At 60.5% G+C, this 27,050-nt stretch overlaps 1 protein-coding gene and 1 long non-coding RNA gene across 7 annotated transcripts in view; one reads left to right on the top strand and one right to left on the bottom strand.

The window, feature by feature from the left end:
• The window catches only part of IQSEC1 (IQ motif and Sec7 domain 1), a 142,734-nt gene that overhangs the window by 44,207 nt on the left and 71,477 nt on the right, over positions 1-27,050 (top strand). For 2 of the 6 annotated variants that reach the window (XM_027523698.1, XM_027523700.1), the window contains exon 1: positions 5,647-5,730. The exons of 1 other annotated variant lie outside the window; for it this stretch is intronic. Coding sequence is in view for 1 of the 5 variants with exons in the window: in XM_027523703.1 (XP_027379504.1) it covers positions 434-498 (65 nt within the window). In the remaining 4 variants the exon portion in view is untranslated. Of the gene's footprint in view, positions 1-201; positions 499-5,643; positions 5,731-27,050 lie in introns of those variants that run through there. 3 more of the 6 variants (XM_027523703.1, XM_027523699.1, XM_027523701.1) reach the window with 3 other exon arrangements.
• On the bottom strand, positions 22,888-24,925 carry LOC113880984. Its single transcript, XR_003507899.1, has 2 exons — positions 23,839-24,925; positions 22,888-23,209 (listed from the first exon to the last, which is right to left on the bottom strand). It is a non-coding gene; the product is annotated as an uncharacterized LOC113880984 (long non-coding RNA).

The following is a 27,050-nucleotide window of genomic DNA, read 5'->3' as shown; positions in this document are numbered from 1 at the left end:
GACGAAGGATGCGAACCGCCCTCGCCTCCCGCCCGCCTCCCTCCCCGTCCCAGGCCGGCCTCTGGACCGAGGGCCAGCCCGGGGCCCTGGGTGGACGCCCCTCACCCGGCCCGCCCAGTGACTCACTGCTCCCCTGGCCCAGGGCCACCGCCGGCTCCTGGCGGGAGGCGAGGAGAGCGAGGTTGTGCCGGCGGAGCCGCGGGGTCGGGTGTGCGAGCCCCGTTCGGCCGGGAGGGGCTGGAGCCGCGCAAGGCGGAAGGCTGGGACCTGCGGGGGTCCGAGACGGCCGCCCCCTCCCCGCGCTCCGGGCCTTTTCTGTCTCCCTCCCACCATGGAGAAGAAAGTGACCTGAGAGCCAGCCCCCCGGCCGGAGCCGCCCGGGGCCGGAGGGCAGCGCCGTGGGCCCCAGCTGCCCGCTCCCCACTCGCCAGGCATGAAGGGCGGCGGCGGCATGTGGGGCCTCATGTGGAAATACTGCATCTCCGTGAGGACCCTCAGGTACCGAGGGACGGGCAAGTGGACGCAGCTGAGCCCGGCCGTGGTCGGCGGGCGGGGGCGAGTGGGCACCGGCTGGCCCGCTTCTGTTGGCTCCGGGAGGTCCAGGGCAGCCCAGCCCGAGGGCTGGAGGCAGGACGGGTCCCCCGGCGCCCTCCTCTGGGGCTCTGGGGTGCCCGGGTGCCCTGCAGGATGCCAGGCAGGCTCGGTGTGGCTGGCAGCCTCCCCGGCGGGCACTTGCCACAGCACGCTGGGCGCAGTGGGGGACCCGGGCCCTGTCCCCAGCCCCCTTGACTGTCTCCCCGGGTGAGATGCGCTCAGCACTCAGCGGAGGACTGTTTGCCCCCGTGGGCCACGTGCGGGCCCCCGCGCTGAGCCTGCACTCGGGCCCCAGGCCCCCGTTTCACTGGCCTTGGTGGGTGACGAGGCCTCACCTCTCCAGCCAAAGGTTTCCACCTGCAGATCCTAGAGGCTTAGCGGGAGGGCTGAGGGAGGGAGCAGTGGCGGGGCTTGGCTCCCAGCCAGCACGGGGTAAGCTGACTCCCCCCTCCGCCAGCTGCGGGGTGCCCGGAACCAGGTGTGATGGGGGTGGAGACTGCGGTGCAGCAGAGCTGGCCCTGGGCGTGGGCGCCCCCCTCCCCAGCCTGTCCTGGCCCCACCCCGCCCCCGGGGCTTGGTTCCAGCCTCCACAGCTGCTGAAGGGGCTCAGAGCTGGAGCAGCCAGGGAGCTCGTGTGACCTCAGACAAGGCTGGGCTCCTTGGCTATAGGGGTTGGGCAAGACTTTGAGACCCCACCTATTTGGATAACACCTTGGGGCATATTTTTTACTGTAAGGGGAGGTTTTAGGAAGAATAAGGGGTGGGAAGATCCTCCGTCTTTCTTCCCACCCTCATTACCTGGCATGTAAACAATATAAACTCTCCCTTGCTTCCTCCCTCTCTTCCTGCCTTCTTTCCTTCCCCAAATACTCGTGACCACTTAGATGAAATGCCTGCAATAAAATAAACAATAAAATGTCAGGATCAAGAAAATCACAGTTTAGGATATCATGATTTGGCAGGGGAAAAAAAAGCAGAGCAGGAGAGAGATGTGCAGGATCCTGGGGTCCTTTTGTGGAGATGAAAATGGTTGAGCTTCCCAGCAGCCAAGGGGAAAAGGGAAAGCCAGCCTCCCCGGTCTCTCTCATCGTGAGAAGCCAGCGTGTCAAGGACCTTGGTTGTCTCTGCTGCTAGGGGAGAGTGTGTGGGAGCCCTGGGCTTCACCCTGAGTGGACGGGAGGGTGAGAGCCATTGCAGGGCCAGGCTGAGGGCAGACAGTGAGGGCTGAGACTTCTCTTGGGTGGGGAGGCCGGCTGGCTGTGGGAGCAGAGCGAGGAAAGCTCCCCCCAGTATGAGTCAGCAGCTGCCTGTGCCTCCTCAGCCCCTGGGACAGACCTCCCCGGGCGGGCACCTTGGAGGCCGGGCCGGGCAGAGGGCGAGTCCCTGCGCGCCCTTCCCTGTGGCCACAGCGGGGTTTTCCTATGTCCTGTTCTCTCCCGTGGTTTCCGGGGACTGGCACTTGGGAAAACTCAGGGCTTGTTTACAGGATGCGGTGGGCCCAGGCCTTGCGGTGGGTACTGCCTGCCAGGGCCTCACCCCTGGAGAGGAGCGGCCCCTCCTCAGTCCCTCGTCTTCCAGGTGGGGGTCATTGCACAGCCACCCGGGGCTTGGGGGGCTCGGTCAGTGCCCCTGGTGTTTGTGGGCACTGCTGGCCGTATAGTGGCGATGGCCGGCAGTGACAGAGGACCAGCTCTAGCGGGGTGTGGGCACCACAGTTGGCACTGGGTTTGCTCCAAAGCCCCACTGAGTGCCTGTACGTACAGGGTGCTGTGTGGTTACTTGAGAGGATAGGCCTGGAGGCTGGGGGGCAACGGGGGGCTTCAGGCTCCAGCAGACGCGCTCTGGTCTCTGGGCCCACACCCCACTTGTTTGGGGAGCCCCCAAGAGAGCCAAGACCATTCCCCGAGATAGACAGACGGACAGAGGGGGCCATCCCGCACTGGGGTGGGGGGATCCCAGCCCCCGGGCTGCGGGGGAAGAGCTGAATCAGCAGGCGGGCGGGGTGGGCGGCGGCCACAGGGACAGACTGCGGTGCTGCGATGGACGCGCATACTTTCCCACTTGCGTCTTCAGATTCCGCGCCTCGTGCGCCTGTCGCCCTGGCTGGGCAGCTCACATCTGGAGAAGCGCGAGGTGTGTGGGGAGCAGGCTGCCCAGCCAGGCCTGGCCCCCCGCCAGCGCTTCGGGGGCCGCAGGCAGGGTCCCGGAGCCTCGGGCTGAGGTCGCTGAGCGGGGCCCCCAGGCTCGGGGCGAGACAGACATAACTCCGGGGAGCGGGATGCAGAGCCCCCCCGGCCCGCGGTGGTGGGCGTCAGATGCGTAGCCGCCGGCCAGCTGCTGAGCGTCTCTGGCCCATTTCCTCGCCTGTTAGATGGGGGGTGGTTCCAGCAGGGCAGGCTTCTTGGGGCGATCCTGAGGGGGTCCCCGTCAGCACCAGAGGCCGGTGACACGGTGTGGGAAGTCCAGGCTCGTAACTCGGGGCACCCCCACCCCCGCCACCGCAGAGTCTGGAAGCAGCTCAGCCCGTTCTATCGCGTAAGTGACTTATGGTTGTTCTGAGATTAAATGGGTCGGAGCCTGTGGGCCTGCAGGCGGGGTAGGGGTGTGTATGTGTGGGTGTGTGTGCGCGCGCGCGCGTGTGTGTGTGTCACAGGTCAGGCAGGAAAATCACTTGTGCATCTGGCATTACTTGGGGAGCGAGAGATCGGTTTCTGCCCTGGGGGAGCCGGTGGGGCATTTGAGGTGCTGTGGAGGTGGGGGGTTTGGAGCTGCTGGTTGGGGGGCGGAAAAACAGGGCAGCCCCTTTGGGGCGCAGGCTGAGGATGGGGCGGTGAGGAGCCTGGCTGAGCAGACCCTGCCCCCGGCATCTGGGATGGAGTGCTGGGGCGCAGCTGGCAGCCGGGCCCCGGGGGCGTCCAGGGAGCGTCCCCGACAGTGAGCTGTCCAAGGCCCCTGCGCGGGGCCTGTGTGGACACCTCACGGGCGGGGGCTCACAGCCTACACACCAGCCCCTCCTGACCCCCCTTCTCTGGGCAGCCGGGGCGGGAGATCTGAGCTGCCCCTCCGAGCTCACGCAGACCCTCAGGCTTCAGAGCCCCTGAGCCTCAGCCCCGCCGTCTTCCCTCCCCTTCCCGTTTCCCCCACGGAGTCTCTGTGCAGGACTGGAAGACCTACTCAGTGCCTGGCGTCTACCCTGGGAGGGGCACTGTCTGCCCCCCCAACCACCGCCGAGGGCAGAGGAGGCGCCAGGGCCCTGAGGATCTCCCGTTGTTAGTTTCCTGTGGGGTCACTGGGGGCCCTTCTTGGTGGGGCAGCTCTCACCCTCAGGGAGCCTAGTGGGGAGGTGGCAGAGGGGGGCACAGGCCTCCCCAGCAGGTGCAGAAAGCCGGAACACCTACTGTGCGCTGGGCCCCCAGCAGTGAGGACTCAGATGGCCGGGTCTCACGGGGCTGGAGCTGAACAATAAATAAACAGATGAAGACGTCTTCAGACAGGGACTCGGGGAAGAGGGTGAGACTCGGGGGAGTGATGGAGCAGCCGGGCAGAAGGGGCCACGTGACCTGGTGGTCCAGAGAGGCCTCCCCAGGTGCCCTTCAGCTGAAGAGCAGGCCCGTCCCTGCAGCGGAACGTCAGCCGTAAAAAGGGAGGACATGCTGGTACACGCTGTGACACGGACGAACCTTGAGAATCGCAGACGGGGGACAGGGGCCGGTCGCGCGAGGCCACAAGCGTCTGGGTCCACTTACACGAACATCCACAGGAGGCGAGTCCGCTGATCCAAGAATACACGGGCGCTTGTCCAGGCTGGGGTGGGACGCAGAGGGGCTGCCTAACGGGTGTTTCTTTCTGGGATGATGAAAACATTCCAGCCTCAGATGGTCGTGATGTTTGCACAACTCTAAAATACACTGAAAGCATTGACTTGCTCGCTTTATTTTTTGAATTTTTATTTTGGCTGCACCGCGAGGCATGTGCCCTCCTAGTTCTCTGGCCAGGGATTGAAGCCTCGAGGCGCTGAGCCTAGCCCTGGGGCCCCCCAGGGAAGGCCTGTGAACAGCACACTTTAAATGGGCGAATGTTACAGAACGTGAGTTCTATCTCAGCGAAACTGTTTTTAAAACAAGACAGAGAAAAGAAACACCTGGGTTAGGGGGTGGCCTAGAGCTGAGAGTGGCAGGAAGGAGCTAACTCAGCAAGTGCCAACACCCTGAGCGGGAGCAGGGGGGGAGGGGACGGAGTTGGGGATGGATGTGCCATCTGCAGGGCCCCGGGTCAGGTCGAGGACTTCAGAGTCGGCTGAGACAAGGCAGGGCACGAAGCAGGATAAAGCTGCAACTGTGCTTTCTGTGTCAAAACAAGCAGGCTGCTGCGAGGAAACGAGATTGGGGGGGGTGGGTGGCACGGTGTGGGCTGGGGGGACTGGCGAGAGCAGTCAGAGATGGCCAGGGGGCTGTCCCAGGGGACAGACTGCCCCACGGGGGACGACCTCCTGGAGGAGGGGATCTGGGCATGGCCTCCAGGAGTGGGGGATGGGCCGGGCAGTGACCGGGGGTGGCCAGAGGCTCTGCAGGTGGGGGACCGGGAGCTGAGTGCGAGGAGGCCTCGGGGGGCCCACCCGACCACAAGGAGGCCAGCTGACCGCCCCTGGTCCCCTGTGGGCCAGAGCAGCTTTGAGACTAAGCAGGGCAGAGTCCGCCAGGCCACCTGTCGTCTGCCTTTGTCCTGCCTGCCCAGGCTGGCCCGCAGCGAGAGGGTCAGTGCCGAGTGGCTGGAGACCCAGCCGGGCCCCTGTGCTTCTGAACAAAGCAGCCTCGAGGAAGCTGAGTGGCCCCTGAAACGCGATCGGCCGCGAGAGCCCGGCCAGCAGGAAGCTGTATTATTCATTGAGCGGAGTCCCTGGGGCCTGTCTGGTCTCCGGCCACCTGCAGGGCCCAGACCTGGACGGAGCACCCCCAGGGCAGTGTCCGGCCGGGCTGAGGGCGCCGGGGCCGAGGGTGCCCGGGGCGTGGTTTCCTGGATGCGGGCTGAGCCAGGAGGAAGTGGGACTTCAGACGGAGGCAGGCGGCCTGCAGCTGGGCCCCGGGGCCACGGACGCAGGCAGGGCACAGGAAGACCCCCGCCCTCTCCCCAGGGACTGTGAGTACACCCCCGCCCGCCCCAGGCGGCAGGGACAGGGGCTCCGGCGCCCAGGGGACCCGCGGGGGCGCCGGCCGTCCTGGGGCAGCGGCCGGGAGGAGGGCCTCTCGCGCCCCCCACCAGGGTTTTGGGCTGCTTCCTGGGACTGTTTTCTGCCCCCGCTTCCCCACACCTGGACAGGGTGGCATGGTCGGTGGCCCTGGTGCTTCCCACAGCGGCCCGGAAGGGCGGTCACAGCTGCAGGAGGGAAGTTCGCTGGCTTCCCCAGCGTTGAGACCTCCCCATGGCCTGGAGAGGGGCGATGGCCAGAGCCCCTCAGCTCACCCAGGCCAGGGTTCTCTGCCTGGGGCCCCACGACCCCCCCTAAGAGAGAGAGAGAGACTCTGGGCCGTGCCCATTTCACAGCCCAGTCAACTGAGACCCCAGAGGCCCCGTGTGTGGTGGGTGGAGCCCCCATCCCCTGGGGAACACACGCTCGGGGCACTCGTAGGCTGCGGCAAGGGGGCAGAGGACGTCCCCAGGCTCCGGGACCTGGGTTTCCTGTCCACCCATAAGTCCACTGGGGTCCAGTTTGTCCTGAGTGGGCTCTGCCCCGGGGAAGCCCCGCCCGCCCCACCGACAACCGTGGCTGCTTTCTGAACTGGTCCAGCGTGGAGCCGTGAGGCTGGAGGGACTGGGGACAGTCCCAGTTGGGGGGGCCGCTCTGTGCGCGCGGAACAGCAACTCGGCGAGGCACGGGTGCGGTCCCTCAGGAAATCCCCGGGTGAGGTGGGACTGGCCACCTGCCTTCAGGGAGATTCCCCGCCCCGTGCAGCCGTCCCCCCTGGTGACCTGAGAATGTGTGTGCAGCATCCCAGGCCGGTGTGTGAGGTGGACCTGGGGTTTGGACCCAGAGCGAACCCCAGCCCCCAGTGCGTGGCACCGCCGTCTGCAGGGGGCAGGGGTCAGTGCTCCCGTGATGACCCCATCACTGGGTCCGCTTCTTCCTTTGCAGGCGGTTGGACTCCAGTCCTAAGAAGGGGGTCTCCACCCCACAGGCCCCCTGGAGCCCACACTGGGGTGGGGGACGCACGGCTGAGGGGTGAGCTCCATCCAGGGCTGCCCTCTGAGCCAGGGCGGACAAAGGCTCCCCCTGACGCAGCCACAGGGCTGCCCACTGACCCCCTGGGCCAGGGGCTGCGGCAGGATCCTGGTGGTCAGGCTGCTCAGGGCCCAGGGCTCCAGCCGCAGCTTGTCAGGCACGACCTGCCTTTGCCGGGTGCCAAGGTACAGTGGGGGGGCCTGGCCAGGCAGATGGACCCCGGCTGGCAGAAGATCAACGTCCCGAGGGCAGGCAGGAGGGGGTGATCCGGGCCGGGACAGCAGGGCCTGGCTGGGCACTATGGTTGGCTCTTGGGGAGGACCCTGGGCAGGCGCTGTGGTTAGCTCTCGGGAAGCCTCGGACAAGCTGCTTCCCCTTCCGAACCGCCCATCCTCGCCTGCCCCGCAGGCCCCAGAGTCGTGAGCTGAGGCCCCCGCAGCTCCACACTCTCTCAGCACCTTGCGCGTCCCTAAACCCAAGCATTCCACAAACACTTATTGAGCGCCTACTGTGAGCCAAGCACTGTGTCGTCTCTGGGCGTCAGAAAGGGTCGAACAAACCGGATTAAAAGGCACAGGAGGGGGTGAATGGCAGGGGAGGGGGGCGGCCACTGAGGCTCATGTGGCTTAGTTTCAGAGATGCATGGGGCCCATTTGACACAAAGCCACCGGCAGGCCCGATTCACGACCTCACGGGTGTCAGAGCTCAGGGACGAGTGGAGCTGAAGCATCACGAAGTAGGTAGACTGAGGGCGATTGGAAGAGCAGGCGGCAGGCAGAGGGCCACAGCGGAGCAGGCCCGTGGGGGCCCGGGGCCCTGAGCTGCGCGGCGCAGGCTGTGGGGAGCCATGCGGGACGTCCCGCCGTTCCCTCTCCTGAAAGTTCCCAAAGTCCCCAGACCGAGTCCCCTCTGTCACGTGACCTCCTCAGCCCAGTTCTGCTAAAACAGGGCCTCAGGCTCAGCCCTCCTTCCTGCTGACCCTCTGAGGCAGCGGGTCACCGCTGTGTAGACGCCTGGGTCTGTCAGCCCTGGCTCTGCACCCCGCCCACGCGGGCCTGGTCCACTCCGCTTTCTCTGCTTCGCAGTCACCAGAAAAGTTCAGGTCGGTGGGGGTACCTTCCGTGCACACCCTGAAGAGTCCGAACCCTTGGGGAGTTTTTCCCGGGGGCCTGGACACTCATTTGCAAGTGACACTTTCCCCTAAGGGCTTCCCCGATAGCTCAGTTGGCAAAGAATCCGCCTGCAATGCAGGAGACCCCGTTCGATTCCTGGGTCGGGAAGATCTGCTGTAAAGGGATAGGCTACCCCCTCCAGTATTCTTGGGCTTCCCTGGTGGCTCAGCTGGTAAAGAATACTCCAGCAATGTGGGAGACCTGGGTTTGATCCCTGGATTAGGAAGATCCCCTGGAGAAGGGGACAAGGCTACCCACTCCAATATTCTGGCCTGGAGAATTCCATGGACTGTATAGTCCATGGGGTGGCAAAGAGTCAGACACAACTGAGCAACTTTCACTTCACTTCAGTTTCCCCTGGAGCGTGGCCTGGGCGGGACACAGAGACCATGGAGCTGCCAGGCCCCCACCCGACACTGTCCCCTGGATACCTGCCAGCCTCATTGTGTTTGGAACCCCTTCTGTTTGGAAAGAGCCAGGGCTACGTAGAACCCCAGCATCAGAGAGCTGGAGCATGTGGGCCTTCAGACCCCTGCTCAGAAACAAGGCCACAGTCACAGCAGGAAGACCGGCCAGGCGTGGGCACGCTGTGTCTGGAGCTCCAGGTGGCCCCCAGGCTGGGACCCAGGTCCACTGGGCAGCGTATCTGCAGACCGTCGGCCAGGTGCAGGCAGGAAGGAGGGTCCACACGGCTGCCTTCACTCCCTGAGTCCCGTGAGTGTGGGCCAGGCCACCCTGAGGCGCCCTCTGACCTTCACCAAGAGTCTGTGGAGGAGTGGTCATCAGCCCCCTTCAATGAATGAGCATAGCAGCACCCAGAAAGCAGTGTAACATCGCCCGCCTCTAGCACAGCAGTGAGACACCAAGGCCAGCAGAGCAGAGTGCCTGGGCTGCACCCAGAGGGCTGCGCCGGGCGCTGGGCTGTGGCCAGGCAGCAGAAGCAGGCTGAGGGCCCAGACGTCCGTGTGAGCCCCTCTCTGTGGCTTTCTCGGGCATGTGCCCATGGGTGTCTCGGGTCAGCTCACCAGGCTTCCCGGTAGAGGCACTCTCGTTGCAGGTGACAGAAAAATTGGGGTCAAACAGGCTTATCTCAAAAGAGGCTTCTCCAACTCATGGAACTGAAAAGTCTGGGATAATGGCTTCAGGAATGGCTGGACCCAGGAGTTCAGTTTATGGATGGGATTTGGACTTTTCCTCTCTCTCTTTGCTTTCCTCTCTGCTGGCTTTGTGTTGGCCTTCTCCACGTGGGTGCCTGGCATGTGTGGGGAGTGCTGTCCGACCCCGTGATGGGCCAGCTGCAGGGCCAGGCGGTGGTGGCCTCACGCTGCTTCTGGCACGTTGTTGAGAGTGCCCTGGGGCAGAGGGGCCAGGAAAGAGGAAGTTAGGACACCGGCAGTCAGAGTCGACCAGGGGTGAGCTCCAAGGCCTGTGGGAGCCCCAGGGAGCAGCGGTAGAGTTTATATCCAGACAGCTTCCCCCAAGGCTTCCTGGAGGAGGCGGCAGCTGAGCTAAACTTTGAGGGCCTGGAGTCGGACTGGGGAGTGAGACGCGAGAGAGCAGGAGCCCTGTGGCTCATCCTGGGGCTCAGGCCAGCTCAGGACCTGCACGCAGCAGGGCGAGCGGGCTGTGCCCGGCTCCTGGGGCACCTGCTCAGGGCCCAGAGGTCAGGACAGCTCCCTGAGGGTGAGAAGGACGGGATGCCAGGGCCTACGAGTGGGTGAAAGGTGGCCCGGCTTCCAGGCCGTGAGGACAGGGAGAAGAAGAGCACCGAGTGAGCACCTACTGCGCGCCCATAACTTTCTGTTACCCCGTCCCGGCCACACCACGGTCCTGGAGGTTCCCTGTCCCCTCTTTGCAGAGGAGGAGCGGCTGCTGGATCGGAACAAGGCTTTTCCAAGTCAGCCGTCTTTCCCCACAAAGGCAGAAGGTGCACCTTGCCCGTCAGCCAGGATCAGCAGCCTCTGCTCTACCGGCAAGAGGCTGCGGGCTGTCCCCGGCCGCGGCGCATGGGGAAGTCACCAGGTTCAAAACACTTGTGTGTTGAAACAGCTTCCCGGCAGCAGGCTGACCACCAGGCCTCCCATCACACCAGCAGCAAACAGTCAACGTGAAACCCAGGGCCTGTGAAACGGCTGCGTCAGAGCCGGGCACGGCGGCGACTCATGAACCCAGAGGCCCGCACGCCGCAGTGGCTATGGACGGCCACCTGCTCCGAGCAGCCAGGACACCAGCTTGGCTCTGAATCTTAAAAGTGATTTTTTTTTGGCCAGGCTGAGTCGTTGTTGCTTTGCGCTGGTTTCTCTACCTGCAGCCGGCGAGGGCTACTCTTGGCTGCGGGTGCGGGCTTCTCAGTGCCGCGGTTTCTCTTGTTGCGGAGCATGGGTGCGGGCTTCTCAGTGCCGAGGTTTCTCTTCTTGCGGAGCGTGGGTTCTGGGCGCTCCGGCTTCAGTGGGTGTGGCTCGCGGGCTCCGGAGCGCAGGCTCAGTCGCAGTGGCTCATGGGCTTAGCTGCTCCGCAACATCTGGAATCTTCCTGGAACAGGGGTCAGACCAGTGTCCCCTGCGTTGGCAGGCGGATTCTTATCCACTGTTCTACCAGGGAAGTCCTTCAGAAGCGAATTGTTAAAGCCCTTCTCAGTTCAGTTCAGTCGCTCAGTCGTGTCCAGCTCTTTGCGACCCCCATGAATCGCAGCACGCCAGGCCTCCCAGTCCATCACCAACTCCTGGAGTTCACTCAAACTCACATCCGCGGAGTCAGTGATGCCATCCAGCCATCTCATCCTCCGTCGTCCCCTTCTCCTCCTGCCCCCAATCCCTCTCAGCATCAGAGTCTTTTCCAATGAGTTAACTCTTCGCATGAGGTGGCCAAAGTATTGGAATTTCAGCTTTAGCATCAGTCCTTCCAATGAACACCCAGGACTGATCTCCTTTAGGATGGACTGGTTGGATCTCCTTGCAGTCCAAGGGACTCTCAAGAGTCTTCTCCAACACCGCAGTTCAAAAGCATCAATTCTTCGGTGCTCAGCCTTCTTCACAGTCCAACTCTCACATCCATACATGACCACTGGAAAAACCATAGCCTTGACTAGACGGACCTTTGTTGGCAAAGTAATGTCTCTGCTTTTGAGTATGCTATCTAGGTTGGTCATAACTTTCCTTCCAAGGAGTAAGCGTCTTTTAATTTCATGGCTGCAATCACCATCTGCAGTGATTTTGGAGCTCCCAAAAATAAAGTCTGACACTGTTTCCACTGTTTCCCCATCTATTTCCCATGAAGTGATGGGACCAGATGCCATGATCTTAGTTTTCTGAATGTTGACCTTTAAACCAACTTTTTCATTCTCCTCTTTCACTTTCATCAAGAGGCTTTTTAGTTCCTCTTCACTTTCTGCCATAAGGGTGGTGTCATCTGCATATCTGAGGTTATTGATATTTCTCCCAGCAATCTTGATTCCAGCTTGTGCTTCTTCCAGCCCAGCGTTTCTTATGATGTACTCTGCATATAAGTTAAATAAGCAGGGTGACAACGTACAGCCTTGATGTACTCCTTTTCCTATTTGGAACCGGTCTGTTGTTCCAAGCTGCCCCTAAAGCGTGTTCACTTGGCAGAGATAAGCCAGGGTAGGGGCAGGGAGGTGGTGGGTCGGTGCCCAGCCCCCATGTGGGTGGCTGTGACTCCCTGGGCAGCCCCCTGTGCCTCTCTGAGCCTCAGTTTCCTCCTCTGCAAACTGTGGATCGCATTTCCCAAGGTGAGGGTTAAATCACACTGTACGTGGGCGTGTCCACGTGTCGTGACGCTGCAGTGGCTCCATGAATGTCAGTGGTTACGTGGAGTAAAACGGCTGTTCTCAGTGTGATTATAATATTGTTATTTCTTAATTTTTAGTAGTCCTTTGGCCGTGACAGATCCCAGCTGTGGCACACAGGGTCTTCCATCTTCCTTGTGGCACGCGGGACCTTTAATTGCGAGATCTTCCCTGTAGCTCAGATGGTAAAGAATCTACCTGAAATGTGGGAGACCCCAGGTTCGATCCCTGGGTCGGGAAGATCCTCTGGAGAGGTGGAATGGCTACCCACTCCAGTGTTCTTGCCTGGAGAATTCCATGGACAGAGGAGCCTGGCGGGCCGCAGTCCATGGGGTCGCAGAGTCGGACACGACTGAGCGGCTGACAGGCCAGCGCTGCCCCAGCTGTAGCCGGTGAGCTGTTGGTTGCTGCGCGTGGCTGCTAGTTCCCTGACCAGGGGTCGAACCCAGGTCTCCCGCACTGCAGGGGGATTCTTCACCATCTGAGGCACCCGGGAAGAAGCTTTGTTCTGCAGAAAGGGGAGTATTTAGGAGAGGGTTCCAGGGAGAGGGTTCCAGAGCAGCGTCTGAGCCTGGTCCGGAGTGCGTGTAGAGCGAAGCGGGTGGAGAAGGCCAGACGGCGGGCGGGATCTGTCGGTGTGTCCGGGGAGCCGCAGTCAGTGTTGGGTGGCGTGGGGTCTGGACGGGATGAGGGCCGCATCGGGGCCAAAAAGGCAGGCGGGGGGCCAGAGCCCCCAGGGCTGTGCTGCCTGTGAGCGGGGAGGTTGGAGTAACCAGTGTTCTTTTGGTTGCAAGTGATGAAAGCAAACGAAAAACCCAGGCTGGCTTGAGCAGAAGGGCAGCTTTCTTGCCTTCACTTTCTAAAACAGACGGGGCTTCAGGTACAGTTTGATTCAGGAGCTCAAAGCGTGTGTCAGAGACACGGGTGTCTTTCTCCCTTCTTTCACAGCTTCACCCTCAGGCAGTCTCTGCTCGTGGGGCCCCGGGTTCCAGGTTTCCAGTAGTCTGTTAATGATCCCCGCAGAAATGGTTCCAACAAGTCGCAGAGGAGCCTGGGGTCACAGGCTCATGCCTGGGCCAGTCGCTTTGGCGAAAGGGCGGAGTACTCAAGTTAGGGATGGAGTCCACGGACACCAGATGGACTTAAGAGTGGAGGACGGGATCCCAGAGAAAACGGGGGGCCCCCAGCTGGGCTGGGCAGGCGCAGTCTCCCAGCATCCCCGCTGTGATCTGATAAGACGCCCCAGGCGCTGTGCTCGGCAACTTGACCTGCGTCACCCCTTCCTGTCGGCCCCGTTAAGATCCCCATTCTGCAGGTGAGAAAACCAAGGCCCGGGGATTCACAGCCACCTGCCCAAGTTCACACCATGAACAAAGGGCCCTCGAATCACCGTGACCCCAAAGCCCAGGCCCTTAACCATCTGGCACACTGCCTCATGGTAATGAGACCTCGGGTGGAAGAGGACGCCTGGGGACCTTGTATGGAGGACAGGGTGCAGGGGGCAGGCAGGAGGCGGGGCCACACAGGCGGAGAGGAGGGCGGCCCTGGGGGTCGCAGCTGTGGTGGGGTCCAGACGCTGGCAGCCTGGCTGGCCCTTGGGAAACCACGCAGCCCTGTGTGAGTAGCTGTCCCTCCTGCTTTCTGCTCCGGGCGTCTTAGCAGGAGGATGTGAGGCATGAGGTTGCATTCATGCTCCCACTGCGGGCACAAGGGCAGTTCCGGGGAATTTCCGGAGGAAGTGGTCGAAGGGAGGTGACCACCTGCCTGGCACAGGGCCAGGGAGGGGAGCGGGCCAGATGGGGAAACAGCAGCTCTCCACTTCCCTTTTCAGCCCTGAGACTTGCCAGGCGAGAGGCCCGCCTCCCTGGTGACATCACAGCAAGTCAGAGGTCAACCCACGCACAGCCTCCTTGCACAGAGGGGAAACCGAGGTGGTGTGGGCACAGCGGTCAGCCCCTGGAGAGGTCTGGCAGCCTGAGTGCCAGTCCTCAATGCCGCTGCCTTGCTGTGTGACCTCGTCAAGCCTCAGGACTCAGTTTTACTATCTGCAGAGTGGGCCTAAGATGGCCTCCCACAGAGGACAAGAGAAAAGGGCTTGAAGGCCTGGCACCTGTAGCTGCCAGTGAATAGCGGCCGCGACGACTCCTTCCTGCGCCTGCTGAGCTCAGGGGGAGAGCAGCTGAGACCCCGTGGCCCCGCTCTCCGCGGGCCAAGATGTGAGGCCTTGGGCGAGTCCCTGCACTTCTCTGGGCCTCGGTTGCCTTATCTGGGAAATGGGATCTTCCCTGGGTGTCTCTTTCCCGCTGGGCGGTGGGGCGTCCCCTCCCCTCACAGCTTCCCTTCCTGCCGGCCCAGCACCCGCAGCATGCAGGCTCTGCCCACGCCCTGAGCGGTCAGGCCAAGGTCCCTGGTGCCCCCTCTCAGGTGGCAAGTGGCTGCCAGCGGGCGCCCCCACACTCTGTCATCTGGGTGATCAAGCGGCCATGGGCGTCATGGGAGGAGGCCCAGCGGTGTCTCTGGAGGCTGAGCCTTTGCTGACCGCCCTGGCCCTCTTCTGGGGGTCCACCTGCCGCCGTCCTCACTGCGGTGGGCGCTGGGTCAGCACCCCCCATGGTGTGGCCATCTCCTGCCACCTGCCCCTCGAGCCAGGCGGGGAGCGTCTGCAGGGTGTCACTGCCCGCAGGGTGAGGGCCTGCAGAAGCTGGATCCGGAGGACGGCAGTCAGGCCGGGCGACTCGGACATGCGTCTTTGCTCCTGGGTCTGTCGTCGCCGCTCAGCCGCTCAGTCGTGCCCGCCTTTTGGACCCCGTGGACTAAAGCATGGCAGGCCTCCGTGCCCATCACTGTCTCCTGGAGTCTGCCCAAGTTCACGTCCGTCGAACTGGTGATGCCATCCAACCGTCTCATCCTCGGTTGCCCCGAGTCTGCCTGCTCCCCTGTAAGAGGGGAAAAAGACGCCCACCCACAGTGTGGGCTTTGTAACCCTGAACTGGAAGCACAACAGGGAGAGTCTGGGCTGCAGTGGGGTGGGTCCAGCCAGGTCAGAGCCCAGCTCCGTGCAGGCCGCGGGCTCTCCCGAAGGCTGCCTCCCTCCCACCCGCTCAGGCCTCTGCTCTTTTTAAAGGGCAGATCAGTTCCCTGGGGCCCCGGACCCTGCTGGTGGGGCCCCCACCCCTCCAGAGAATGCTTGAGGGCTGGGTTCTGCGTCCCGTGGCCCATGCTGGGCCCCAAGCTCTGACAGCCCGGGGCAGCCGCCCTAGGGATCAGTGTGCTGATTCGTGTTTCGTTTCATGACTGCTGTGTGACAGGCCACCGCAAAGGCTGTAGCCCCAGTGGCATGGACGACCGTGCCCAGGCCGGCCCGCTGGGGCCCCTGGGCTCCCTGGAAAGTCCCAGGTGGCCCCACGCACTCGGCTGTGGTTGTTAGGCTGGGGCACCTTGCTGCCCACCCGTCGGTGGCCTCCGGTGGGCAGCTGGAGTATTTGGCTTCCAAGAGGGCGGAGGTGGAGCCCAGGTGTGCTGATGTAGGCGATTTGTGGCCATGCCTTGCAGTCGCAGAGTATGCGTCCTTAGGATTTTGCCGGTTTCTTGCTTACAAGGGTAGGGGTCACGGCTTCAAGTTCTAAAGCCATTGTTTATAGAGTCAGAAACTAGCTGGTAAAACTCTCCCGGAACACCCCTTACGTTGCTGTGGCTTGCAGAGCCCCTGGTTCGGTGCCCGCCCTGCGGGGAGCTCGGTGCCCACAGTGGGGTGAATCCCTGGGCCACACTGGACGGGGGACCCCCCGTCCCAGCTGGGGATGAGGGGTTCCCAGCTGACCTGCTCACCTCCTGCGTTGGGTCCGTTCCGTGTTTCCCGTAAACCTCTAGAAGTCACACTGCCCAGCACAGTGGCTGCTGGCCATGGGTGGCTACTCAAGTCTCAGCTAGTGAAAATGAAATTGTTAAAGAAGTCAGCCCCCTAGCTAGCCCTGTTCCGAGCGCCCAGTGGCCTCATGGCTAGGAAGTCCCCTTGGCCCAGCCCCCACCTTCGAGGTCACCCTGGCCCCATGCTGGCCGCTCGGGACTCAGCGCCATCCCTGTCACCTCAAGAAGCTCCTGATCTGTTGGGGGCAGAAGGGCCGGAAGCACCCAGTCCCAGAGTGGGAACATGGCCCCTGGAGACTGCTGAGGGGCAAGCCCTAGGGCCCCTTCGCCCCCCAGCCCTGTCCTCCCCGCAGGAGCAGGTGCAGCCAGGGAGGGGGCAAGGGGGGAGGGGTGGGAGCCAGGGGGGACTCCATGTGCACCTCCCAGCTTTTCTAGCACAGGGAGCGTGCCTTTTCATCACCCCAGTGCCCACATACGCCCCACTTCTGCACAGGAGGGTGAGCGTCCGTGGCTGAAAGCCCACATCTAGCCTCGAGAACCCGCCTTAGAGGAGCGTGAAGTCTGTGAGTTTTACTCACAGTGCAGCATCTGTTTTAGTTTGAAAGGTGTTAGCGTGTGAAGCGCAGTGTTTGGCCCACCGGTGGTGCTGGGTGTGTATATGGGGTGCAAGACCTCCTGAAATAGCTCAGCCCCGCCCGCTGCCTGAGAAGTGATGGAGCCTCCAGGAACGGGCCTCCCTGGGCAGCGCCCCGGGAGCAGGGGTGGGGGGCCACCTGATGGGGTCTCCACGCGGCAGCATGTTTGGGATTTGTGATGGGAGGAGAGCGAGGTGCCCCCTTCATGTCCTGGCCCCCATCCCTGCCTCCCGGCACACAGGCAGCCTGCAGGTCCCCAAGCCACCCAGTCTGCTGCTCGGAGGGGGCCCGGCCCGTCTGCTGCTCCGTCCAGGCCCCGGGCCCCGGCGTTCAGGAGCCTCTTTGCTGTGTGGGGACAGAGACGGCGTGGGGGACAGAGAAGATTCACACCCTTCCCCTGCTACAGACCCCCGCCCCCCCTGGCGCACAGAAGGTTCTCAGTAAGCACATATCACTGGGTGGGCAGATGCCCCTGACAGCCCCTGGGCTCGGGCTGTGTCTTCTCTCTGGGGATTCCCCAGGAGTGCAAGGAGACGGACACCGCCGTGGGAGGCGTGTTCACAGCATTGTCTGTGCCTTTTCTCCTCTGGGGGCCATGGCTTTATTCTCAGTGGTATTCAAGTCCCACTCAATATTTTTACGTGTAGATTCATTGAGTTATTTTGAAACAATTTCAGTCCTGAAGACACTTGCAAGAATTGAAAAAAACAAAAAATCTTCCATGCACCTTTCACCCAGCTTCATCATAAGTAACATTTCACCAAATTTCACTCTTTCGCAAAGACTTTTTTCTCTCAGAACTATTTGAGAGGTCATCAACTTGCAGCCCAATGACCTTTACTCCTAAATAAGGCTTCAGCTCGTGTTTCCTAAGAGCAACGACATTCTCTTATGTAACTGCGATCCAGTAGCCAAATTCATGAGACACAGTTTTAGGATCTAAAATACACTTTAAAGGGACTTCCCTGGTGGTTCAGTGGTTAGGACTGCACTGCAGGGCGGTGTGTTCTATCCCTGGTTGGGTAGCTAAGATCCCACATACTGCACGCAGTGCCGCCAAAAAGATTTGTAAAAATACAATTCACAGTCGTGTTTCACCAGTCATCCAAGTGATGGCAAGGCTTTTTTTCCAATCTCCGATCTTGCATCTCTGATCTATCTCTGATCTTGCATTGTATTTTGTCATCGTGGGATTTTTTTTTTTTAAGCTTTGCCAAGGTTTAATTTATGCACCATAAAATTCACTCGTGTGAAGTGTACAATGTAATGATTATTAGTATATTTACAGAGCTGTGTAACTGTAGGCACAATTTCATTTTAAATAATTTCAAATCGTCTTGAAAAGAAACCTCGTGTCTTTTTTCCATCACTGTCTTGTCCCGCTCCGGTCCCCCAAAATCACTAAGCCTTCTGTCTATAAATTAACCTTTCTGAGCGTTTCATATGATGGCGTCACACAGTAAATGGCCTTTTGTGACTGGCTTCTTCCGCTTAGCCTGTCCAGGTTCCAGCCTTGCTGTAGCAGGGGTCAGGACATCACCCCTTCTTAGCCATCTTCCGCTTAGCCTGTCCAGGTTTCAGCCTTGCTGTGGCAGGGGTCAGGACGTCACCCCTTCTTAGCCATGCTCTTGTAGAGACAGACCGCATGTAGTTTATCTGCTGACCACAGCGGAGGAACATTTGGGTTGCTTCCACTTTTCGAGTATTGTGAATATACTGCTGGGGACATTACCGTACGTTTTTATACTCTAAATACAAGTCTCTGTCTGGTTTTAATGGTTTGCAGATATTTTCCTCCAGTCTGTGGCTTGTCTTTTGTTGTGTGAGTTTCAGATGTACAGCACAGTGACTCATATATATATATATACTTTTTCAGATTCTTTTCCATTGTAGGTCATTACAAGGTATTGAGTATCGTTTCCTGTGCTTTATAGTAGGTCCTTGTTGGTTATCTGTTTTATATTGGTCGTGCCTTTTGAAGTGAAGCGCAAAAATCTTGGAGAAGTCCAAATTATCATGTTTTTGTTTTACATCTTACATCTTTGAGGTCACGTCTGAGAATCATTGCCTAATTCAAGGTCAGAAAGATTTCCGCCCCTGTTTTCTTCTAGGAGTTTATAACTGTAACGCTCACATTCAGATGTTTGATCATTTTGAGGTAATGTTCGTGTATAATGGGAAGCGAGGGACCACACGCAGCACTTCCTCCGGGTGGATCACCGGCTGTCTCAGTGCTCTCTAATGCAGAAACTGTTCTGTCCTATGAATTGTCTTGTCAAAAACCCGTTGACCATAGAGAGTAGCAGTGGGGAGAAAAATTTTTTAAGAACCCTTTGGCCATAATACGATACTGTTTTAAATGTTATTTGTAAAAATTCATTTGGCTGCATCGGGTCTTAATTGCAGCACGCAGGACCGTTGTATCGTCATGAGGGATCTCTCACCAGGGTGCACAGACGTTCTAAGTCACTCCGTGGCACGCGGGATCTTAGTTCCCCAGCCAGGGATCGAACCGGTGTCCCCTGCTTTGGAAGGCGGATTCTCAACCACTGTCAGGGAAGCCCCCTAAATGTTACCTTCGTGAAGATGAGGACCTTCCCCCATTTAACAAAAGTGTATGCAGACCACTGGGGTGACTCTGAACGCTGAGCTCTGCTGTCTGGGTTCCGCGGCTGCTTTTCCTGCTGTGTTTTTGGACTCGTGGCCAAAGGGCCCCTGTGGTGAATTTACACGCTGAATTGTCATCATGGAGCTCTGGCTGCGGTCCATGGGGTCGCTAAGGGTTGGACACAACTGAATGTCTTCACTTTCACTTTTCACTTTCATGTATTGGAGAAGGCAATGGCAACCCACTCCAGGACTCTTGCCTGGAAAATCCCATGGATGGAGGAGCCTGGTGGGCTGCAGTCCGTGGGGTAGCTAAGAGTCGGACACGACTGAGTGACTTCACTTTCACTTTTCACTTTCATGCGTTGGAGAAGGAAATGGCAACCCACTCCAGTGTTTTTGCCTGGAGAATCCCAGGGACGGGGGAGCCTGCTGGGCTGCTGTCTATGGGGTCGCACAGAGTCAGACATGACTGAAGCGACTCAGCAGCAGCAGCAGCAGCTCTGGGTGCGGTGTTCCTCCAAGTGTGCTCTGACGAACCTTGCAAACTGCCTTCTTAGGTGTCCGCCTGTTCTTTTTTTTTGGAAAGATATTTACCTATTTGGTCATGCCAGGTCTTGGTTGCAGGACGGGGACCCTCGATCTGCACTGCCGCACATGGAATCTCTAGCTGTAGCGTGTGGACTCTTAGCCACTGGACCACCAGGGAAGTCCCTCCACTGGTTCTGAAGTTTGAGAAGCCCTTAATAGAGAGCCATTTCTCAGACAGGAAAGTAGAGGCCCGTAGAGGGAAAGGGATGTGTCCAAAGCCGTGCAACTGGGAGAGCCTACAAGCCCACACAGAGGCCGCGAGGAGCAAGTAAGAGCCACTTCGGAAGTCATTCAGACCCCAGCCTCCCTTGTAAGATGGACAGAGCATCACGCCTCTCAGAACACAAGCAGTAGGCACAGTGGGCAGAGGGTCCAGCTCAGAGCCCGCCTGACTCAGCGTGGGCACCATGTGTGAGGCTGTGCCCGCCACCTGGCCCTGCGCCCGGGTCCCCGTCCTCCGGGGCACACCCTCTGCCCAGCAGAGCAGCCATCAAGGGCCCCTCCCAGCTCCAGCCATCCCCCACCGAACCCGCCTCACTGTCCCCAGCGCTTAGCCACTGACTGGGCACGGCTCTGTCGCAGGCCCTGTGCCAGTCGACGCTGGCAACACAGAGATCCCACCGCCATCCGAGCCGTCGGGAACTGTGGCAGCAAACAGACTCGCTAACTGATGCTTAGCAGACAGCGTGGCAGTGGTCATTTGTATTGTTAATAGCCAACGGTTCTTGAATTGCTCTGTGTGTGAGCCAAGATGTTTAGAGGAGGTGACATTTTTGCAGCTGGATCTAAAGGCTGGGTTCTGACTTCAGCTAACAGGCAAAAAGCATTCATTAGGGATTTTGGCCAATTTGGCTTGGGGAGGGCTAGAAGGATGAATAGAGGCCAGAAAGTGCGGAACCGTGACTGTCCAGCCGAAGAGCGTCATCATGGTTCGGTGGGTGACAGGGTCACAGATTATTGGGTGAGTGGCTCAGTCTCCCCGCAGGAAGCATTGCTCCACCAACCTCCCCCTGCCCCCCGCCATCTCCACCCTACACACGGGCCGGGTGCCTGGTCCTCTGTCCATGCCCCTAGGAACAGATCTCCAACCCCGACCCGTGGGCCTGTCGCCAGGGCTGATCTGGAGAGGAAATGTGAACCCGGAGTTTCCGGCAGGGCACCGCAGGTGGGAGAAGGAGCAGGGAAGGGCACGGCGGCCAACCTGGAGGGGCTGCGGGCCGAGGCGGCGGACCCCCAGCCCCCGCTCCCACAGCCCACGGCCAGGGGCCCCACCTCCAGGCAGCATTCCACGTCAGGCTGGCTCTTCCAGCCAGAAGGTTCTCGGGCTGACGTGACATCAGAGCTGCAAGGAGCCTGGGCACTTGCCTTGCCCTGGGCTTCCTGTCTGCTCCATGAAGGGGGCCTCAAGGCTCAGAGGACGACGATTGTCCCCAGGGAGTCAGCCCCAGCCTGGGTCAGAGCAAGACTCTCGACTCCCTGTGCAGTCTCAGAAATGATTATTCTTAGAACATTCTGTTTTAGTTGCATGTAGTCCATGCAGAAGAAGGAAATGGCAACCCACTCCAGTGTTCTTGCCTGGAGAATCCCAGGGACGGGGGAGCCTGGTGGGCTGCCGTCTATGGAGTCGCACAGAGTCAGACACGACTGAAGCAACTTAGCAGCAGCAGCAGCCCATGCAGAGGGGCTTCCCAGGTAGAGCCAGTGGTAAAGAACCCGCCTGCCAATGCAGGTGGATGTAAGAGACTCAGGCTCGATCCCTGGGTCAGAAAGATCCCCTGGAGGAGAGGGAAGCAACCCACTCCAGTATCCTTGCCTGGAGAATCCTGTGGACAGAGGAGCCTGGCGGGCTATGGTCCATAGGGTTGCACAGAGTCGGACACGACTAAAGTCACCACTAACGCAGCACACACGAGCAGAGAGCACAAAAGATATTTAAAAGGAACATTTCAGTGAAAAACCAGTTTCTTTCCCGCTCAGCCCCCAATGCCCCACGCTCTTTCCCAGGACACCGGTGTACCAGTGTCTGGAGCATCTTGGCCAGAGATAACATGTCCACACGGCAGCATGCACTCTGTACCCCCTTCTTATGAGAAACAGCCACACGTCACACCCTGTAGTGCTCCTTGCTTTTTCCACTTACAGAAAAGTCTGACACTTGGAGACTGTTCCTTGTCAGTCACGTACAGAAGGGCATCTGCTTTGACTGATGCGCAGGTTTCTGCCGCCAGGATGTATCGTGACAGTCGTCTGTCGAGCAACCCTTCACTGGTGCAGTCAGTTCAGTTCAGTCGCTCAGTCGTGTCCGACTCTTTGCGACCCCATGGACTGCAGCACCCTGTCCATCCCTGCCCATCACCAACTCCTGGAGCTTGCTCAGACTCGCAGCCATCGCATCGGTGAGGCCATCCAACCATGTCACCCTCTGTCGTCCCCTTTCCCTCCTACCTTCAACCTTTCCCAGCATCAGGGTCTTTCATTGGTGCACTTGTAGGTAATAAGATTCCAATGATTTGTATTCACTTTAAAGGCAGTTGCTTAATTTTTTAAAGGCATGTAAAGAAGATTTAATTAGCCCATGCGCCTGCACCTATGTGCAGATAATCCCTGGTGACTTTTTAAAAGTCAACTAACCCTCAGTTGTTGCTATCGTTTAGTTTCTCAGTCATGTCCAACTCTTTGCGACCCCATCAGCTGTAGCCCAGCAGCCTCCTCTGTCCATGGGATTTTCCAGGCATGAATACTAGAGTGGGTTGCCATTTCCTTCTCCAGAGGATCTTCCTGACCCAGGGATCAAACCTGCATCTCCTGCCTTGGCAGGCAGATTTTTTACCAGTGAGCCATCAGGGAAGCCCTCAGGATAAAGATATAAAATGAAAAGGAAAAGCTCCTCCCTCTCCCATTCCACACATCCTCCCAAAAGGCTGCCATCAATAACAGGTTGTTTGGGTGTGTGGGTATCCTTTCAGGAAGGAGAAGTAGGAAACGTCAGTACACATATGTGTCTAACCTTTCACAGTGTACACTAGAGGGACTGCAGCATGCAGCCTTCTGTCCCTTGCACTTCTCAGCAGAAATGCGTCCTGGAGCTCTTCCTGGGAAGTCAGCCTGTGGGTGCCGTCATGCCGGCTCCCTGTCCGCCAGGGCTGGACACCAGAGGTGTTTCTCCTCTCTGTTTGCTCACTCTGACAGCGTGCTGTGTGCAACTGCCCTTGTGTCTTTATGCCAGCCTGCTGGATGCCTTTCCAGGCCACCCTGCAAAAAAGCTTGCGCCATCTTGCACCTCAGCCGCCAGTGCCGGGGTGCACTCATCTCCTCCCACCTGCCACAGCAAAAGCATCATCAAACTTGTTCTTTTTCTTTTTTTTGCCAGCCTGGTAGAAACACACGATGACAAACATGTTGTATTTCAGTTTGTATTTTTTTAATGTGCATTTAATTACAAGTGAAATTGAATGTCTTTCCATGAACTGCTTGTTTGTATCCTCTGCCCTCTTTTTTCTAATTGGTTAGTCATCTTTTTCCCATCTCTTTGAAAGAGCTCTTTATGTATTAGGGAAATTAACTTTCATTTCATTCTCCTCAATGAACTTCTGTCATCCGTTCTGCAGATATCCTTTTTCAGTGAACCCTTTGTCCTTTTTTGCTTTGCGGTATGTGTTATTCCATGTAGAAGTTCTCATTTTTATATAGCTAGATTGATCCGGATTTTCTGCCATGGCTCCTGGGAATACAAATATTTACACAGCACATCTTACACAACCTCTGACACATTATCACAGTTGATCCTCAGACCAGCCTTTGAAGGCGGGCAGGCTGAGGGGTTTTATCATCGGGTCTGTTTTGCAGATGCATTCAAAGGAGGCTTAGAAAGGTGGTCGCTGAACAGATTCTAAGACCCTAGTTCTTCCCAGGCCCCTCCCCGACTCCCCGCCAGCCAGGTAACTCATTCCTGGCATTGACAACAAAAGGAGATAGCTTCTCTGTGAAAGCATTTTTAATGATTAAAACGACAAGAATCTTTTCTTCAAGATCTCTTTTTTTTTAAAAAAGTTGCTGAAAGTATACAAATAGCTTTTAAAAACAAAACTTCCAGCAAAGACATGGGGTTTGGGGTGGGGGCTCATGCGATGCCCTGAAGCCCATTCCCCAGGGAGATCATCAGGGGTGAGGAGGACCCCCCAGGAGCTGGGCCGTTCCTGGCGCATCTCTGCCATCACCAGGGCCTTGTGTACTCCTGGAAGAGCTCAGGTGCTTATCTGTGCGCAAGACAAGAGACTGAGGTGGTCCCGCACCCCACCTAGCTGAGGCCCTGCACTTGGCGGGCTGTGTGAGTGTGGCCAGTACACTTACCTTCTCTGCGCCGCCCTTGGCTGTGAAACCCGGATCATAGTTTCCAGCTTAAGTAAATGAACAAAGTGTCCACCTCTCACCTCTGATCTGCCTATTCCTTCCAGCATCCACGGCCTACTCCCCACCTGGCCCCGGTATCCAGAGCCACAAGCTGTCAGGGGGCACAGTCAGGCTCCCCCCACCTTGCCCCAGAAGCCCAGAGAGGGAGGTGCCTTGCCCAAGGTCACACAGCCCGGGGTGGCAGGGCAGCCGAGCCGCCTGTCTCCTGACTCAACCACTCACGGGCCTTCTGCCCTCTGGACCACAGCAGCCCGGCCCGGCCTCCTGTCTCGCCGATTCCGGCCACCAGGGCGCGCGACCGGCTGCCCGGGCTCCCACGTGGTCCGGGGCTGCCCGCTGCCCACCAAAGGAAGCCCTCCTGAACTTGGGGTCAGAGCGCTCAGAACCGCCCTACACACCAGGCAGCGCGCCCTCTGGGCTGCTTGTTCCCGGGGTACAGCCCTCCTGGAGCGCCCTGCTCCTTGCAGTCCGCCTGCGCCACTCCGTCCCCACGGCCTGTCCGTCTCCGAGGCCGGGCCGCCCCCCGAGGCCCGCCCCCAGCAGTCGTGGGTGCCCAGGCCATGTTTGCTGTGGGGTAGGGGGCGCCGCCAGTAGGCCCGTACCCTCGTCCCCAAACCTGCCGGCCGGGTACAGAGCACCCCCCGCCCCCAGCACTCTGCGCGACCCTGCGCCCGTGGCTGACCCTCTGGGCCTCGGTCTTCTCACCCGAGAACTGGGCGGCTGCGGGGAGAGGGTTGGGCATGGCCGGCGGGGACCGCGGTCCTCCGTGGGAGGGGCCTGCGGCTGCGACTCCGGGGTGCTTATCTGGGGGGTCTCGGCGAGTCGGAGTGAAAGGCCGGGGCCACCCGGCGCCCCCGCACCCCCGCCCCGCCGCGCCTGGGCTGTGCGAGACCCGCTCCCGGCCCGGCCCCGCCGACTCTAGCGGCCTCGACTGGCCGGGCTCGGGTGACGTCGGCGGCCGGGGCGGCACCCGGCCCCCGCCCCCCAACCGCTGCCGGGGAAACTGAGGCCGCGCACGCCAAGGTCACGGCGCGGAGGCCGGCCGGCCGGCGGCGCTCGGGCTGGGGCTCCGCGCTCCCGCCCGCGCTCCTGCGGCCGCGGGGACTGCGGGGACGGCAGGGACGGCGCGGCGGCGCGCGCTCGGAGGCTGCGGGCGGCCCCGCGAGGTAGGAGGCGGGCCGGCGGGGGGCGCGCGCGGCGGCGGGCGGGGCCGGGGGCCGGGGGCCGGGGGTCCGCGGGGGCCGAGTCTGCAGCAACGCGCGAGCGGCGCCCGGGAGTCGGGCGGGGGCCGGGGGCGGCAGTGCGGAGCCGGGCCCGGGGGGAGGACCGAGGCCGCAGGCGTGGGGCCGCAGCGGGCCCGGGCTGGCCGCCGGCCTGGCGGGGATGAGGCGGGGGCGCCGGGCTTTCGGAACCGGGCTCTGCGGTGTCGCTCCCGGGGGGCCATAGGCGGCGGAGCCTCCCGGCTCTGCGGATGGCTCCTCCGAAACCCCCGCGGAAGGCGCGATCTGGGGAGGGGGCTCAGGGCGTTCGTCCCCGCGTCTGCACCGCTGGGGGTCTCGCCTGGGCTGGGAAACGTGACCCCAGACCCGCAGGGTCGCGGGGTAGGGGGGAGATGTGGCTCCCTCCACGGCCTCCCTTCCCCACCCCCCCTCCTCTCTGCGCCGCCTCTCCGCGGAGAAACCCGGCCGCGGATCCAGGGTCCGGAGCCTGCGGGCGGGGAGGTTGAGGCATCTCAGGAATTCGTTGGGAACCAGATGGACGCTCCAGGGCTGGGCTGGAGGCGCTGGCCCCGCATTCAGCCCTGCCCCTGACCCTCTTGTGACCTTGGGCAGTCCCTCCCCTGACCACGTGGGCCAGACGCTGGTCCCTAGCCTTGGGGGTCCTTCAGGTCAGACCACCCAGCAGGCAAGGAGTCGGATTAAAGGACTGCTGGGGGCTGGAACAGCCACAGCCCAGATGGGGCAGGAGAGAGCAGGGTGTCTGGGAAGTGACCATGCGCTGTTGTGGGTATCAGGACACTCTGTCTCACCTGCCAGCCTAGGGGGGAGCCCTTGTGGACTAAGGGGCTCTGATTGCGGGTAAACCCCTCCTCTGCCCAGCTAGCTGGCCCTGTGAGGAGGCAGGGCTGGTTGGCAGAGATGTGATCAGGCTGTCCCCTTGTCCCCACAGTCACGGGGAAACACCCCCTGCCAAGTGTCTGCCAGGCAGTTGTCACTTTAAATCGATAAGCTCTCCACTGTCATAGCTGATCTGTTCCCGGAGCCAACAGAGCGGAAAGATGGCAGTGGGTGTCCCCTCCCCTGGGCCTGTCCAGGAGCTTCAGCCCCTGGGCGGGCGGTCTGCTTGCCTGGTCAGCTTTGTGTGCTCTACTCTGAGCATGAGCGTTGGGTGGGGGTGGGGCCATTGCTCCACACTTTGGGGAGCCCCTGCTCTGGCTCTGCGGTCAGTCCCCAGCGGACAGGGTGCAAACCCTGGGAGCCGGGCTCTCGACCAAGATGACCTCTGGTCACCCTCCGCTGCCCCCAGCTTTAGGCCTGGCTCGTCACTTGGGCTGGCCCGGCGGCCAAGCCTCTGCAGCCGTGAATGACCAGAGAGCTGGTGTGCAGTGGGGTTTGAAACGAGGGAAGAGAAGTGGCCCCGGGACCCCCCGGAGGCCAGAAAGGACACGCTGGGAGGTGTCCAGGGTGCCACATCGCCACGGCCCAGCCCCTGAGCATCAGTGCTGCAGGGAGCTCGTGAGAGCCCGCCTCCGCTTAGAGCTGGGGAAACTGAGGCCAGAGAGGGGCAGGGACTTGCCCAAGGTCACACAGCACCCCCAGGCACCCAGCTCTCCAGCAGTCCGGCCATCCTCAGGGAGCTGCAGCCTGGGGGAGGCTCAGAGGACTCGGCGTCTCCCCCGGGAGGTCCCCGCAGTGGAGGGACGAGGACAGGGACTCTGGCTCCGCACAATTCACGAGCATTAAGTCATCTTGAGTCTCGTGACTGGAGTCGCCACCCTTCCCTGTGGTGCCTGCCCTTCCAGCCACTTCTCTGTCCACCCCACTCCTGCCGGCCCCACAATGACACCCATGATCTGAGTCAGGCCCCTGCCCCGTTGTGCAGACAGGGTGCCCAGGCCAAGGCAGCTCTGGGACCCCCGAGTCCTCAGCTGT

The sequence above is a fragment of the Bos indicus x Bos taurus genome, chromosome 22 (genome assembly GCF_003369695.1).
Source record: "Bos indicus x Bos taurus breed Angus x Brahman F1 hybrid chromosome 22, Bos_hybrid_MaternalHap_v2.0, whole genome shotgun sequence".
NCBI classification, from domain to species: Eukaryota; Metazoa; Chordata; class Mammalia; order Artiodactyla; family Bovidae; genus Bos; species Bos indicus x Bos taurus.
Note: the sequence above shows the minus strand (reverse complement) of the source record. Positions and strands in the feature narration are given on the sequence as shown.